This window comes from Bipolaris maydis (assembly GCF_028858645.1).
Source record: "Bipolaris maydis strain C4 unplaced genomic scaffold PSV08scaffold_1, whole genome shotgun sequence".
NCBI lineage: Eukaryota > Fungi > Ascomycota > Dothideomycetes > Pleosporales > Pleosporaceae > Bipolaris > Bipolaris maydis.
In genome coordinates, this window is record NW_027093857.1 from 3520551 (window position 1) to 3537827 (window position 17277).

Genomic DNA, 17277 nt, shown 5'->3' on the forward strand with positions numbered 1-17277 from the left:
GTATCTATACTACTAGCCAGCTACCTAGCCAGCCAGCTAGCCTGCCAAAACAGTATAATACGAAACGAACGGACTGGACGACTTTCAAGGAGACGCTAGGACAGGAGATCAAAGCCCTAGATCTAGAGAAGCGCCTATCAACACTACCTCTTTGCTCGAACTACACCTCAAGAAAGCTTATTCTAGGACAAAATATCCCGCTAGAAACTAAGCTAGACGAGCTAGGCCAGGATCTTACGAGAGCTATACAGAAAGCGCTAGAAAAGTCAACTCCACTAGTTAACCAAAAGCCAAAGACGAAGCCCTGGTGGACTAGCGAACTAGATAGCCGTAAGCGACACCTAAGTAGAGCCTATAGAGCCTACAAGAAGGAGGCAGCAAAGGAAAATAATAGCTCCCTCTACCAGTGGAAAAGAGAGTATCTACGTACGAAAAATAGATATTTAAAAGCTATTCGACGAGCTAAACAGAGCCACTGGGAGGCTTTCCTCCAAAAAGACTCGCCAAAGGAGATCTTTAAAGCCCTAGCATACACAAAAGATAATCTTAGTACTCGAATACCTACTATCAAAGGTAAGGAGTCGTTTACTGAAAAGTGTAAGGCTTTTAGAGAGGATCTCTTTCCTCCGCCTCCTACGACAGCTACCCCCTCCTTCCACACTTACAGGGGAGACGGCAGGTGGACCTGGCCTGCCCTAACAGAGGACGAACTCCACTTTGCCTGCTGCAAGGTGAAGGCTACATCACCAGGGCCTGATCTGATCAGCCAGGAGGTGATCCGAAAGGTCTACTTAGCGCAGCCAGAAGCTCTATTTAGGATATACTCTACTCTCTTCAACCTAGGCTACCACCCAAGGTGCTGGAGAAAAGCAAAGGGAGTCATCTTAAAAAAGACAAGCAAGCCTGACTACTCAATCCCTAAGGCTTATAGGGTGATCTCACTCCTAAACTGTCTAGGTAAAGTACTAGAAAGGCTAGTAGCTAGGAGACTAGGCGCACTAGCGGAAACAACAGATCTACTCCACCCCTCTCAACTAGGAGGAAGACTGAAGAAATCCGCTATCGACGCTGCGCTACTCTTCTACAACAATATACAACAGCAGAAAAGAAAGCAAAAGATTACTACTACTATCTTTCTTGATATTAAAGGAGCCTTCGACCACGTCTCAAAAAACAAGCTACTAGAAGCAATGAAAGATCAAGGCCTACCCTGCTGTCTACTAGCCTGGACAAAGTCCTTCTTCGAAGATAGGGTCCTACAGTTATCCTTTGATGGACAAACAGAGAAGCCAAAGGAGATCGCAACAGGTACCCCTCAAGGAAGCCCAGCCTCGCCTATCCTATTCCTAATCTACTCAAAACCGCTGTTTGAATCGATTCAGAATAGCCAGAGCACTTACTCCTCCTCCTATATAGACGACCTCCAGATCTCGATATCATCTACATCAGTAAGGAAAAATATCAAGCTACTAGAAAAGGAGATTCAGAATCTCTTTAGACTAGCAGAGGAGCTAGCCATCCAATTCGACAGCTCAAAGACTGAACTAGTAAACTGGACAAGATCGAGAAAAGATCAAAGTAGAGTGCTTACTCTACCAAATCAGGAAATAGTAAAGTCTAAAGAACTCGTAAGATGGCTGGGCGTCTACTTTGATAGTAGCCTGAAGTTCAAGCACCACAGCCTCATCAGAATCCAGCAGGCTAGTGCAGCCTTCTACCGCCTTAACAGACTAGCAAACTCAAACAAAGGCCTCTCGCCTAGAGCAGTACGACAGCTCTACCTAGCCTGCGTTACTAGCGTAGCTGACTATGGCTGTCAAATCTTCTGGAAGGAGCAGCAGGCAGCACTTAACCAGAGGCAGAAGCTACAGAATCAAGCCTGTAGGAAGATCCTAGGCTCCTTTAGAACCTCGCCAGCTATACCCAGCGAGGTAGAAGCAGCGCTATTTCCTCCTAGAATTAGGCTAAATAACGCCCTACGACAATACGCCTTTAGAGCAAGAAAGCTAGCTCCTAGCCACCCTATTAATATTGCTATTACTAGTAATCAGGGGAAGCAGCTAGAGCGTATTACTAGATCTATCTCAACAGCTCTATCGGACGACAGTGAGAAGATTCAGCACTACGCCTCCTTGCCCTGGAGCTCTACAATGCCCTACAAGATCAATATATCTAAGAAGTCAAAGGAAATCGAAGCAAAGCACCATAAGGAGCGACCAGAAGACAAATACCTTCTATCCATCTACTCAGACGCCTCAGCTACAAAGGAAGGCAAGGGAATAGGAGTAGGAGTAGCTTTCTACCAAGGAGCTAGTCTCATAGCTCATGAGAAGGTTAACATAGGATACAACCAGCTAGTCTACAACGGAGAACTAGAGGGCATTACCCTAGGCCTAGAGAAAGCTGTCGATCTAGTAGACGACTACCTAGAAGTCAGAGTATATGCAGACAATCAGGCTGCAATATTCAGACTACAGACTGCTTCTGATAAGCCAGGACAAGAATGGCAACTTAGATGTAGCAAGGCAGCAAAGAAGCTACAAGAAAAAGGCATTTTACCTACTATACAGTGGGTACCAGGACACCAAGGCGTGATAGGAAACGAGAAAGCAGACGCGCTAGCAAAGGAGGCGACAAAGCTAGATCCTAGCTCTAGCAGGACAAGTCTAGCTATAATAGGCTCACGAATAAAGCAGCTAGGCGAGCGAGAGTGGCTTAGCTACCTAGGACAATATAGGAGAAAAGCTATTGCTCTAAATCCAACTACTTACGCCGCAAGGTATAAGTGGAAAACTAGGAAGCAGATTGCCACTCCTCCTACTAGCAGAGAAGCCTCTAGCGCTTTCTTTCAGCTCAAGCTAGGACACTGCTATCTAAGAGATTTCCTCTTCAAGCGAGGCAAAGTAGACTCTAAGGTTTGCCCCTGTAACTATAGAGCTACGCAAGACGCTGCACATATCCTCCTTAACTGCGCGCTGTACAAGGAGGCTAGGACGAAGATGCAGGAGGCTAGCAAGGACCCTCTATCGCTAGCCTTTCTCCTAAACACGAGCATAGGCATACAGGCTACAATTACCTTTATTGAAGAAACGAAGGCTGCAACACAAGCCTGGTACGAAGGAAACCTTGAGAACTAGGGCTACACCTATACTAGGTGCCTCTGCCCTACACCTACCCTACATAACACCTCTACCCGCAAGACCCCCCTCTACCTCCCTCTATAATAGGCTACGAGCCTCACCTCGATTTAGATAAACCCCTCCCCCACCAACACTAAATTGATAGAACTACGTAGATACTTGTAGGCCTAGCCTGCACGTCTTATATAGCCTACCGGCTGACACAGGACGCTAAACTAAAATAATAATAATAATAATAATAATAATCCAGGATAGAGGTGTTCCGATGCCCCAGAAGATATAACTAATCACAAGCGTCCACAGTTGATGTTTGGCATTTGTTAATACTCCTGCTACAAGCGCTCCAGATGTCGCGGCAATGACAATAGCAACGATAGGTATAAGATATAAAGCGGTCATTTCTTCGAGGTCATGCCGACGATTGGATAATCTGTGTTTGTTGTGAGCTAGACCCTGAGACTCAACCTATAACATGAAAAAGGATAGAACTTACATAACTCAAGTTAAATGAAAACAAGTGGCCACCGCAAGGACACTGTCGATCCACCACAACACCCAAGCGAAGATCGCCATACCTTGACCCCAAGGACGAACGCAAGCAAGCACGATCATGTTAATAAGTGTCGCAAGGCCAACTGGGAATGTTGCAAGAAACAAGCTTTGATGAGGATGGCGGAGAACAGCTGGGAACAACCGAGAATACATTGTGTACCTTAGGGTTGAAATGAACGTGAAGAGCAAGAACAACAGGATGTTAAGGACGAAGACCATTTCTGAAACAATATCCAGCCAGTGGGCATGATATGGTATTTGATGCAGCATGATGGATAGAGCTCCAGTGCTCATGGTAATAATGAACCAACTACAAACAAGTCAATTTAACTAGCGAAGTTGACAATAATCATGGGGACATGTACATACGAAGGCGTGAAGTTACGGATTATTCTTCGGAAGCCAATTTCATCCTTGATGTTCGAATGTTGGTCACCCTGTGAATTTTGCGCTTCATTTTTGATCATAGGGCCAGTTGCGGAGCTACTTCTGCCTATTTCGAGGTCATTGTTAACATGTCCCTGACTTGGATCTGCAATATATAATTGATTGTCGGGGTGAAAATGATTGGGGCAGTTGCTGTCCCCAGTACAAGAAATATCTGCCATTTTGCTATGTTCATATGGCAAGGCCTGGAAGATTGTTTGAGATATTTGGATAATGCTGAATGGGCTCTCTCCTATATTTCAATAAATAGTGCGATCATGCTATCTCACAATGCCGCTGGATCTTAGGCTCGGCCAACAAACAATAGATGACGAAGCGATCCATATGTGGTTACTTTCGCCGCAACGGCAGGTGCCTCGAACCGATCATTTTTTCAGACAAAGCCACAGTCAGCAACCATGGCTACGGCATGTGATCAGCAAATCAAAAATTAAGTCTTCGGCAACTCTCACGTCCAACCATTCTGGAGTGCATAGCGCAGACAAATTGTCGGCATGTTTGTGTGACTGGCATCGGCATCATACACGCCGAAAAAGAACTTTATAGACTGGCGAGATTTGTCCCCGCTCTCCCCGGGAACCGAAATAGCCGGACAGTTAAGTCCCCCACCAAAACAGTGCAACCCACCACCAGCCACCACCTGATACTCCACTACCACGCACGTAAATATATTGATTTTATATACAAAAGTAGTGAGTTTTAGTACGCGAATACGTTTATCGTAATGCCGGACTGTGTACGACTCACAATGCTGCCGCAGGAGCTGATCAAATCTGAAGACGCACCACCGCAACTTGATACCCCCCGCCGCGCTGCTAGTATCGCTATAATCTATTACTGCCAAGAGCAGAAGCTACCATGCAGTTTTAAGCGTACTTCCACTGTATTTGGCATACCAAAATCTACTACATCCGACGTGGTTGCAACCCACCGATGCCGTCGTCTCCAGCATTCTGACCATCACGATCCTCACGGCCACCCACCCCGTTTTACCACATCAGATGCCGAAGCTATTACCACATATATCCGAGATGCTCCCTTTCATGAGAAGAGTGATCCTTGGCAGGATTTGGCTGAGAGAGCTGTTGTGGTGAAGGAATATAGACATGAACGCGGTGCTCAAAACATCCAATGGCACCCCAAATATATCCAACGCCGCGTCACCAGGCACTCCGGCATCAAATCTCACAAAGCTGTTACCAAAGAAGCTCATAGTCCTTCACAGATTAACCAAAGAAAGGCATATATCGACAGGTATCTTACTGAGAGACCATATGCCAGGGACTGGCGCAACGTGCTTTGGTGGGATGAACTCCACTGGATGACTGGCCCTCGCTACCAGCTTGATATTAAGCGTGAGCCTGGATAGTTTACAAAGCACTACCGAAGTATATACAGTACGACAAGAATCACAGGCCAGATCCTGAACTGCAAAGTCACTTCCACATCTTCTGTGTTGTCGGATACAACTTTACATGGGCTTTGCCCTATACTACAGCGTCAGACAATAGTAAGATAGATAGTAAAATATATACTAAGCACGTTTTACCTCAGCTTCAAGCTTATATTTTGGAGAAGGGAGGTGAATATATTCTTTAGTAGGACCAGGATTCATCTCATATATGTAAGTAAGACGACTTTACGCTGGATAGAGCCATATAAGATAGATTATATCCTCTCAACACCAAAGTCACCAGATCTTAGCATTATAGAGACGTGGGTTTCACCGATCCACCGTGTATTTTGGCAGCGTGGTTGTGCAACAAAGCGTGCTAGGATGCGGCGTTTTGGTCAGATTTGGCGTGCACTTAACAAATTCGGAGTCAACAAAACGATCGATAGCTACCCAAAACGACTGCAAGAAGTGAAGGATCTGTATCAGTACAGAGCCTCACGTTTTTCATCATTTTTTTGCTCAGTTTGAAATGTGATTTTAGGTGATTTAGGCTGCACTTTCAGCTGTTGTTGCATCTTGATCAGTGCAAGCGATTTTGGTGGGGACTTGGCTGTCCAGCTATTTCGGTTCTCGGAGAAGAGGGTTATGATTGTATACAGTCAGTCAGCATTAATTATTAGACGCTGCGATGCTGCTTTAAAGAATAGAACGCCACCAACACGCTAGAGGGCCAACACAAAAGAGCGACGAAACATTGGCTACTATGATAAGGCTAATATACCCGAAAACAGAACTCTGGCTACGGGTTGCTGTAACTCAGAACGGAAAAATTACCGGATATTATGGTAGACGACGCAGTGACATAGTGGTCAGTATTTCCGCTTGTCATCTGACAAATCGCGGGAGACCGGGGTAAGTACTTCCAGATTATCTCATAAGATTTTCGCTTATTAACAACCACCCTAGGTTCAATTCCCCGCTGGAGAGCTTTGCTTTTTTTGGTGGCGAACGCCGCGACTGCACTATATGTACGCGTCCCGCACCAACCCGTGTCATTTTTTTTCTTTCTTCAGATTTCTTAGAGAAAACAGGCAAAGCAGTGTTCTACGAAGTTGATTCTTACGATCTATATACAAGCCCTCTTCATGTCGCCAGTTTCCCACATTGGATGGTTGACAGCTCGCTTTTGTGGAATAATATGGAGTGATTTTTGAACAGCATGATGGATAGTCCTAGATAGGCTGTCGAGCTGCTGCGCCTAAACAAGCTTCTAAACTATAGCAGGGAAACTACTTAAGAGTAAAGTCTTAGATATTATACTACATATCGACATTATAAGAGTCTTATCTTGAGTTTCTACTTGGTAACTAATATAGCCCCGAAAAGGCGGTAGACCTTTAGCTACGTATCTTAGATCTATCGATCAGCGCTACCTCTGATGTAGTGTGGTAAATGGGTCTCCACCTTCGGGATCGTTTTCTGTAATTATCTCTCCCAATACTTACCTAATTTGGAAGGTTGGTAACTCATTTTGTAGCCCTTAATTAGAGCTAGATTTGTACTTACAGTCCACTGGGAGCGGTAGTGGCAATCTTTTTAACTTTCGTCGGTGGAAATCTACATAGTAGCCAGTTGATAGTAGTTATATTATATAATTATTAGTATTCTGTATTCTGTTTAACTTTCTGCAATCCCCTTGTGTTCAAGTCCCAATCGTGCGCAAACACTAATTCAACTTCATTATCTGCATTGACTCGGATTCCAACACTTTCACCTAGAGTCTTAGTGGAGTCGATCCCGACGCCAATGTGACCCAAATGATCTGGCCTTTTGGACTGGAGCGCAAGTGCAAGTAGTTCAACTCCAGAAGTCCAAGCTGTTGAGGCCGAGCCAGTGGCGAATGTGTATAGCATGTAGCCAATAGTAATAACGCAGTACAGAAGTAGCACCGCCATAGACAAATGGACGGACGTTGACTGCATCCCATAGCCATAGCCATATGTTGTATAAACCGTCTTATAAGGAGTATAGTCCTCTATATTCTTATGTGGTGGTTTATCTGCGAAGAATTCGTAAGGGTACAGCCCGTGCGGCTGTTTAACGGATGCCAACGTTGGTACCTTGGCGAGCCAGATTGCCAGAGCTGAAGCTAGTACACCTCCTAGCCAAAGGTTGACGAGATGTGGTGCTTCAAGCATTCCCATGAGAGTGGAAAGGAACTTCGCGCTTCGCATTGGATGATCACCAGCAATGTCTAGCGAGATCTTCCGGTATGCCGATTGCTGTATTAATGACGATTGACCAGTAGCGGACAGTGTATACACCCCATTGTAGTGACTTTGAACCTCACCAGAGTTCCAATGCGCAGAAATAGCACACACTGATACAGTGACAGTGACGAACTCATCAGAGCCTTGACTTTCGATCATTGACGACAGCAGACCAGGCTTGACCAGCGTGGATTGATTCCATATTTCATCCGTTATACCTCGGAAGAATACTACGAGCAATGGGTGGTCTACTGGCTCTGGTGATGACATCCAGACCGGACTAAAGTAGACCAAAGTGGAGTATTCTTCATCCACTTCCCAATCGTAGATCGAAAGTTCAACAGTATCCGATAATTTAGAGATTAACGTGGGAAGATCTGGAATTAGTGATATCCACGGCCAGGAGTGATTCCACTCGCTGTTGTTATTGACGCTAGATTCCCAGCACTGGGTCCCTACAACTGGGTGTGGAGCCACCATAGTTATCGTCGTGTTTCCCCCGAGCGGTTTTCCTTTTCCCAATTCACTGAGTATAACTTCTGTCGGAACTGTGACATTAACCTCTCGAATTTCTCTACCCCTGGTCTTGAGGGGCTCGTGCTTATAGGTCCACCGTAGAAGTCGTTTTAAGACCCAGTAATGCTCAGCGGGATGCGAAATAATATTTGACCCATAGAATCCCTTATCTTCGTATATGTCCGAGTACAATAGGGTTAAATTAAGCTTTTGAAGGTCACTGTTATAGTTTAGTATCTAATATTATCTTATGTTAAGGTATATACAAGTCAAAGTTTGTGATAGGAATTTGAGAAGGGTACGAAGCTTGATCAGATGCTACTCCCCAATATGCTCCGCTTGATGTTGTGCGTGGAACACCCGCACGTAGGATCATAAGAACAGCACTTGACGGTCCAACCAGCGCCGTCAAAGCGAACAAGAGGGGTACAGCAACCACGAAGACTATCTTTCGCCATCCCTGTAATGCACGAGCTCGAAAGAGGGATAAGATATCCAGTGACCATAGATAAGACAGCTGAGTGGGCTGCATAGCGCCTGATAAAATGCCGAGTGGAACAAGGCCGTTGATAAGACCTGCACGAATAAGGCTCAGGAGAATCTCGGTAATTGATGCCTGCATGGATAGCTCATGAAGCTTTGCTGCGAATTGCAATTCAGTGGAGTAGTCGTTTTTTTCATTGACCCAAAAGCTCGTCCAATGGAACGCCAGCAGTATGATAGCTCCAGAAAGAGGAATAACGTGCAGTAAGCCATGCGCTGCGGCGACTGTCCTGTTGTGATGGATGACTACTTTGCGACGTTCGGTATCTGCGTTCCAACGAGAGCCCGTACATCGAGAAAAGGCTAAGGAAGCGAATTGAAACCGGAACTGTCGGATGAGATAGCGGAGCTTTACTTGCGATGGAGAGGAGTAGTCTTCCAATTCGACAACATTCGTATCATGACTGTTATCGCCAAAGGTGTCATCGCGCGGATCAGCACTCGCATAGCCGCTTCTCAGCAAGCCTGTTGTGTGACTAGAGCTTCAGTATGAGCAATCCAGGTCTGATTTCTCATCTGGGCGAGACTGACCTCATTTCTGCCATTTCCTGTCCGGAGACGGCTTCGCTTCTCATCTTGCACGCCAAGCCCGAATAGTCCACAGTGGACGTGTCTTGGGGTATATTGCTCGTCCAATTCTCAAATACTAAACAAATAAAGATTGCAAAGACTTCAGTAGCGTATAAGTGATTAAATGAGAAATGGGTGTGAAAGCCACTGTGGTGGAAGGAAACAGGGCGAAGGTTGAGACCCCTTCGTTGAACCCGATTGCCTTGTAGCTTGGCTGCAGTAAGGCCCACCGTAGGATTTGGCAGATCTGACATCTCCGTGCGCTGCTCGTAGCGCTTCCTGAACAAATGGGAATCAACAAATGCCATTAACACAACATTGGTGATATCAGCCAAGCGCTGCGGTAATCCATCCGTGCTATGCCACTTAGTTTAGCAGACTTGGCATCTAGACTTGCATGGAGACTACGAATAGGTATAGAATGGCGGGTGGCTGTGACTAGTTATTAAAGTAACGGGAAGGATCTCTCCCTGACGAAGGATCGTATGGAAAGAGACCATACGGGTGTGACTGAGCACCCGGATTCTGTGATCCGGGCCGATCAGAGCCGAGCGCCAAGGCCTAGTACCCTTAGGCAAGGCTGATACTCAGCGGCCTACCTGATACAAAAAGCAATAGCGATAGCGCTCATAAGGCGGCGCGCCTGCGCGCCGCTGGAGAGCAGACAGAGAGAGAGGGCAATCAATATGGTTAGTTTCTACTATCAATTATCACAGTCTTTTATTACAGTGATCTAAATTAATCCTTGATCAGAAAATCCCTCACAGTCTGACAAATGATCACTCGGCAAATTTCCGCCACACCACTGCTTAGCGTAATAGGCCTATAGGTGTTCTTTCTTGTTTTAAGGTTCTTCTATTGTCCTACGCACTCCCATATGCCTCTAAGTGACACTTCCAACCGGCACTAATCTGAACAGATCTTGCCTGTGCAGTTACATTTACCAGCCTACTCCTATATAGTGAAGTACGCGATAATATCCGCGATTATTTACCTTGTAGATATAGGCCACCACTTTATTAACCCTCTAATATACCCTCTAACCTCTACCTTAATGCGTAAATTAAGTAAGAGTTAGTATTTAAATTTTACATACTTTATTTAAAGCGTATACTCCGCGGTGCCTGTAGCTCAACGTCGCGTAGCAATAACCGTATTTCTAGGCAAGAGCTTAGTACGAAAAACAATCGCTAGGTCTTAAGGTATCTAGTACTACAAGGGCTTCTTCTAGCGGCATCCCTCGGGCCAATAGGGATGCAGACACGTACTGTATAAATACTTCCTCCAAACCTAGGACTAGACCCCAAGGATTAGTCTTGATACTATCTTTGATATCTCCATTTCTATATGCCAAACCTCTCACAATGTTGGTGGCATGTGCATCACGCGTCGGTGTGCATCACGAATTTGCCGACGGTAGCTTTGCTTTAAGGATGAAGCAGGGTGGGATAGACCAGCCCATCGCGTTGATACAAGCGATCAAAGTTATCCACTCACGATCGCCAGGCTGAAGGCTGAGTGGTGCACGACGTCTCTGGGACGCAGTCAATACCTTGAATGACCCTCCAATGCCTATCTGCAAGCCAGCCTCGTCAAAGTTGTAGATATCTTGGTCTAAGATCCCATGCTTAGCTTTGACGTTACATACAAGATCAAACCAGGGACTGACAATAGCTGTATCGCTGCACAGAACTTTCTGGTAATCTCTTAGTCTAGAAACCTGAGACTCAATCTTAGGTTTCCGCTGTATGAACCTGTAGGTCAGTTTTCTCCAACCTTGCCCCCATCGCGAGCAGCCAATAGTTGATCAGCCATCTCTTGCACATAAGCAAGCGTAGGAGCAAACCCTCGCGTATCAAGCTTTCTTATGTGTTGAACAGGCACCTCCCCTTCTTGCTTTGTAAGCCTAGAGCAGTCAGGGTAGATAACGCGTTGAAAAGCTGGTATGGCGCGTTGCCTTCGAAGAGTACTTTCGGGCATGTTGTAGACAGCAGCAACGCGTTGCTGGCTCAGGTTCGCGTTGTAGACTTTATAGCTTAAATAGCAAGCTTAATTCTCATTTAACGAGAAGTAATCCAAGATCAATTTGTTGCGACATTGTTGGTGATGGCCAAAAGAGGTGGGGTCTTGGCAAGGTGCGCCATTCTGGTGGGGTGCGCCATTCGGTGGTGGATGGCGTTACCAGCCTGCTTGCTTTATTATGTAGGTGCTGAGAGATTTTCCAGATTACTCGAGTGGGGCGGAACTCTTTGCCAAACCAATCAGCTAATCCAAGCTGCACCCGTGACTGTCCACAAAACACTCTGACGTCAATGATATGTATGGACTGTCGGCTTCAATCCCGTGAAGACCTAGACATCGTCCTAATCAAGTGAGTTATGGACTCTCAGCCCCGACGTATCCTTAAGCCTTTGCTCCCTTCAACAGGCCCAAAGCCGAATCGACCGATTTTGGTTGCACCAAAACGCTTGAAAAGGATTGTTGCGTGCGAAGCTTGCCGCGTGAAGAAGACCAAGGCAAGTCTCTTCCACATTTTGATTAACGTAGATAATTGACAGTGATTGGTAAAGTGTTCTGGCGAACGGCCGATCTGCTCAAGATGTAAGACTCTAGACATCGACTGCGAATACGCAGTAGAGAGTGGCGACGAGAACCGCAGAGTGACATTAAAACGACGTTACGATCAAGTGGAAGCCGAACGAGACCAACTACGTGAGCTCTTCGACCTCATCCGCGAGCGGCCGGATACAGAAGCATATGAGTTCTTTCGCCGAATACGCACGAGCTCCGACTCGGTACAAGTTCTCCGGCTTGTCAGGCAAGCGCACATCTTGCTTCCCAATCCAACCCCGACATCGCCAGTGTCCTCGCATCCGGAAATTGAAAAGCTGGACAGCGAGGCTTTGAGAAGAAGTCCTCTCAAGCTTCGCGCGCGACCATGGACATTGGTTGCTAGAGACGGTATCGTGTCCTCCCTGGTCTCTTCATTTTTCGCATGGGATGGCAACTACATGACACCCTTCATTGATCTGAAATGTTTTTTGAAGAACATGGATGCAGGAAACCTTGCTGTGACAGAGTTCTGCTCGCCGTTCCTTGTCAATGCAATCTGCTGTGTATCGGTAAGTGGACTAGGTCACGAAACTGAGAACTCCATGCCACGTGCCGAAGGTATCTGCGGTGTGCGGGCTCAAATTCAGACGACCATATGTCTCGTATCTTCTTTGAATCTCTCACAGGCCTTTACTGATGGCAATTTGGCAGTCTGTGAGTCGGCTCTTCCATTTAAATCGCCAAACGTGAACCAACTGAGCACGTTGACCTAGTTTTTCTCAACAAAAGTCAAGAAAATCCTGACCGTGTCAGCTTATGATCTGATCAAAGCTTTCGACGCAGAAGCAAGGCGCCACCTTGGTCACGTCCGTGAGACTCCATCCTTAGCCACGGTTCAGGGCTTGCTCATCATGTTCGTCGTTAGTTGTTACTTAGGTCAAGACAAGGCTGGAGTGATCTATCGTCACCTCGGGTACGATATGCTCGACCGTCTGTACATCGAAAATCGTCTGGAGACCACACGTGATCCTCTGGCGAAGCAGGTCTACTGCAAAGCGCAGTGGGGCATCTATTGCTATGAAAGGTACGTATCGTTTGATCAATAAATTAAATATCTCGGCACTGAGGAAGCTAGTATATTAGCAAGCTTCCATGGTCGATTGCCGGCCATTCGTATGCCTATTGTTCCTCGCTTGTTCCATTTGCCAGAGTGGGATCAGGAAGTCTGTCGCAACATTGATATCCTGAACGAACCATACACAAGTGCTTCATATCGACCTCCTTTCGCACCAGGTGTGTTCAACGCTCAATGCAATTTGACAGTTTTCGAGCATGAGGTGTCGCAATTCAACAAGGACGTACTTGAATCCGAGACCCCCGAAAATCTTGGAGCACGCAAGAGATTGTATGAGAGATTGAAAGCGCTCCGCAAGGCACTGCCCAGTCACCTACGCAACGAAAGGAACTCCACCCCAGGTACCAATATCTTGAGGTAAAGCAAGGACACATCCGATGAATCTAATGAGCTGACGTTATGTCAAGGATACACTTTGATGAGATAGCTATGTTCATACTCCGGCCAGTGCAAGCCGAACTCATCTTCGCCGACGAAGCGACAACACGGGACCTTCGCATCGAGCACTGCCAATACGTTGTCGAGGTGGCTGAGTGTCACTTCCGAACGCAGCTGTCAAGCGACTATACAATCATGTTTATGCATGGCTGCTTCCATGTATGCTTGACCCTAGTTCCGTTCCTGGACGAGACCATCTGTCAGGACCTGTTCACTCGTGCGGCAGGAGCCTTGCGGCGCGGCGTCTGGGACATCCCTGCCATGCGTCTCGTGATGAGTGCGATTGAGGCAGTTGTGTGGGCAATGGGCAAGAAGGTCCCGCCAGCAGCGAGAGCTTCATTCATGGGAGAAGCACCCAAAGACGTCAAGGATGTATCTCCTGAATGGGGATTTCCTCAAATGGAATACGTGCAAAGTCTTCCGGGTAGAGAGCCAGAGAATCTAAGAGAGATAAGCGAAGTTCGAGGCAGTCTTGGTGCGCTCCTGGAGAAGTGGAATGCGCTTACGCTTTAAAACACTGAACATACTTAGAATTACGTTATCTATTACGTGCCTTACAGACAAGTAGCTTGCACACCTCTACGTAACCCTTGCAAACATAGCTCTGCTTCTCCACGCATTTTGGGACACTCTACAACTTAGGCCGTAACTCATCTTCTTTAAGCCTAGCAGCAAGTCCAGCTCTTCTTATAGTTTATATTGGTTCAGCACCTGTTCAAGTCGTACGCAGGACAAAGTCCCAAGTATACTAGATCTCTTGATTTTCGGGTATGAACGTTAGTTCTAGTCTAGTAGGGTAAGATACCTGGGTAAAACAACTGACGACAACTCGGTATAGCGATGAGTAGTATAGAGTAAACTATCTAGCTCGATGGTTAGGTTGAGTTTCCAAGGACAAGCTTGATTGACGAAGCGCGTCTTCGTGCTGCGCGAAAACAGTACCGCGCGGGAATATCCCACTCCTCGTGGTTGCTTATTGCGTAATTAACTGAAGTCAACTAGCCAAGCTAAGTTGCTTGGTTGTTCGATACACTGCGCTAACATGGGCAAAGCCTTTTGAAGGGCTCTACTGTACAACTTCCACTTAATCGCACCTGACGTATCGACCTTGGCTTAGAAAGATGACTTCGCGGGCTACATGACCTTCGAAAGTGGGCTTATAGTGGCACAAAGCCAATCAGCGTTGACAACTAAACGCCACGATGCTGCTATAAGGCACTGAGCCCTACCAACATGCTGAGTGGCTCAATTAAAAAGGGCGACAAAATGTCGGCTACTGTTGAAATATTAATAATATGACTACTAGAAAACAGAACTCTGGCTTCAGGTTCCTGTAACCTGGAACGGAAAATTTAACAGATATCATGGCAAACACCATAGTTACACAGGGGTCAGTATTTCCGCTTGTCAAGCAATTGACAGCTCGCGGGAGACTAGTGTTTAATTCCCCGCTGGGAAGCTTTCCTTTTTGAGTTGCGCAACGAAATTTTCGTCGCTATAGGATATTTGTATCGTAAGTCAACTTAAGCTATTTTTTTTTAGATATCTAAAGAAGAATAGTAAAACTAATACTAGCAATGAGATGATCGACACACCAACTTCGAGTTTTCTAGAATAGGTGTAATATCAGTCAAATATATACAAATAAACCCTAAGAAATCGATTACAACCACTATTAAAACGTGCAGCCTACGCGCTGTAGAGCTAGAGGCCTTCAAAAGTAGACACGTTTGGACACGTCTCACTTCTGACAGAACACACAGACCACGCCGATTACTAAGCAAGATGCCGCCAGACAGCGATACTATCGACGTCGAGCTACCAAGGATAAGGCAGGAGATAGCAGAGCTAGAAGGACAGATCCAGAACGAGATAGAAATGGAAGCTACGCAGCCTGCTACCCCCACTCAAAATCTAGAAACCTCTAATATATTTGAAATACCTATTCTACCACCAAATAAAAGACAAGCAAACTTCTCACCAGAGAAGACTCGCACTCATAGACGTACTAGGAGCAACTTCTCTCCTTTTATAGGCTCGACACTAAGGAACCCTTTCTCTAGCCAGAATAGGACACCTAAGGCAACGACAGTAGAAGAGGCTCTTGAGATAGCTAGGAACCTAGTAATCTAAGCAGCTAATCTAGCTGAAAACAACCCTACCTAGCAGACTAGTCTACTAGACCTAGTAGAAGTCTTTAGAGACTATACTGAGACAGGTAGAGTTAGTAAGAAGAACTTAGCAATCCTAGGAGATTAGATCTCCTCTCTCTCAAATGTCTCAAAGGAGCTTAGAGACAAAGTTCGACGCCTTGAAAAGCCTATTCCTGCACAACCAAACCAGCAGGGTGATAGATAGACAGCTGCTCTTACGCAGCCTATATCGTACGCTGCTATTGTAGCTGCAAACAAGGAGCAACAGTGGACTACTATGTAGAAGAAGGCACCTCAAAAGGCTAAGCCTAGCCTAAAGGAGAGGCAGCTCGTCCTAGTTAACCAAGGAGGCCCTGCTGCCTTTGACGCCCTTAGGCTAAGAAATGCCTTCAACTAAGCCTTCACCTTGAAAGGAGGGGTGCAATCGCCCGTAGTCGCCTCAGTCACGCTATCCTCAAAAGGGAATAAGGTAGTCACTACCACGCCTGCTTTTACAGCCAACTACCTGCTGGAAAACCAGGGTATCTGGAAGGATCTAGTAGCCTTTAAGGTAGCGCAGCCAATTACCTTGTGGTTTAAAATAGTCGTCTATAGGCTACCTACTAACCACGGCCTAGAGGTAATTAAGGAGGAGATTGAGACCTTTAACAAAGGCCTTAAAGTAGTAGGCACTCCCTTCTGGCTCACTTCTGAGTCTAAGAGAGGGCAGCAAAGCTATGGCTCCGCCTGCGTCGCCTTTGCGACTGAAGAGGAGGCCCTCAAGGCTATAAGAGGAAAGCTCTATATCCTAGGAGAGAGCCTAAGAGTAGAGAAGCTACGAGTTATTAACAACTTAAAGCAGTGCTCTAAATGCCAAGGCTTTGGCCACCTTGAGGCTAGGTGCACTAGAGTAGCCTGTCAGATTTGTGGTGAGGCTCACCACACTAGTCTACACAGATGCAAGTCCTGCCCTACTAAAGGCAAAGCCTGCGTACACACTATTATTATTATTATTATTATTATTATTATTGATTAACGTCCTGTCTCAGCTGGTAGGCTATATAAGACGTGCAGGCTAGGCCTACATGTAACTACGTAGTGCTATCAATTTGGTGTAGGTGGGGGAGGGGGCTATCTAAATCGAGGTGAGGCTCGTGGCCTAGTGTGGAGGAGGGTAGTAGGAGGTCTTGCGGGTGAGAGGAGAGGTAAGTTGGGTGTAGGGCGAAGGCACCTAGTGTAGGTGTTGTCCTAGTTGTTGAGGTTTCCTTTATACCAGGCCTGCGTTGCAGCTCTAGTTTCCTTAATAAAGGCAATAGTAGCCTGTACGCCTACTGTAGTATCTAGTAAGAAAGCTAGCGATAGGGGGTCCTTTGTAGTTTCTTGCATCTTCTTCCTAGCCTCCTTGTATAGCGTGCAGCTAAGGAGGATATGTGCAGGGTCTTGAGTAGCTCGATAGTTGTAGGGGCAAACTTTAGAGTCTACTTTTCCTCGCTTGAATAGGAAGTCTCGTAGATAGCAGTGACCTAACTTAAGCTGATAGAAGGCGCTAGAGGCTTCTCTACTAGTAGGAGGAGTAGTAATCTGC

The 17277-nt window shown here is 46.2% G+C and overlaps 4 protein-coding genes across 4 annotated transcripts; 2 read left to right on the forward strand and 2 right to left on the reverse strand.

The window, feature by feature from the left end:
* Positions 1–3350: 3350 nt before the first annotated feature.
* Positions 3351–4159, reverse strand: PSV08DRAFT_170118 (voltage-dependent anion channel; the record flags this gene model as incomplete). Its single annotated transcript, XM_066091848.1, has 3 exons — positions 3351–3586; positions 3656–4002; positions 4062–4159. 3 exons carry the CDS (start codon positions 4157–4159, stop codon positions 3351–3353), a joined length of 681 nt encoding a protein of 226 aa, XP_065950056.1.
* Positions 4160–4863: 704 nt separating this feature from the next.
* Positions 4864–5691, forward strand: PSV08DRAFT_194067 (uncharacterized protein; the record flags this gene model as incomplete). The annotated part of the gene is made up of 1 exon (XM_014220115.2): positions 4864–5691. One exon carries the CDS (start codon positions 4864–4866, stop codon positions 5506–5508), a length of 645 nt encoding a protein of 214 aa, XP_014075590.1. The 3' UTR covers positions 5509–5691.
* A 1502-nt stretch (positions 5692–7193) lies between these two features.
* PSV08DRAFT_214798 (uncharacterized protein) lies at positions 7194–9588 on the reverse strand (the record flags this gene model as incomplete). Its single annotated transcript, XM_066092116.1, has 3 exons — positions 9396–9588; positions 8588–9340; positions 7194–8541 (listed from the first exon to the last, which is right to left on the reverse strand). The coding sequence occupies exons 1-3, from the start codon at positions 9437–9439 to the stop codon at positions 7194–7196; spliced, it is 2145 nt and encodes a 714-aa protein (XP_065950057.1). The 5' UTR covers positions 9440–9588.
* Positions 9589–11791: 2203 nt separating this feature from the next.
* Positions 11792–14073, forward strand: PSV08DRAFT_398464 (uncharacterized protein; the record flags this gene model as incomplete). Its single annotated transcript, XM_066093558.1, has 6 exons — positions 11792–11950; positions 12005–12556; positions 12761–13071; positions 13123–13280; positions 13311–13479; positions 13530–14073. The coding sequence occupies exons 1-6, from the start codon at positions 11813–11815 to the stop codon at positions 14071–14073; spliced, it is 1872 nt and encodes a 623-aa protein (XP_065950058.1). The 5' UTR covers positions 11792–11812.
* Between the last annotated feature and the right edge of the window lie 3204 nt (positions 14074–17277).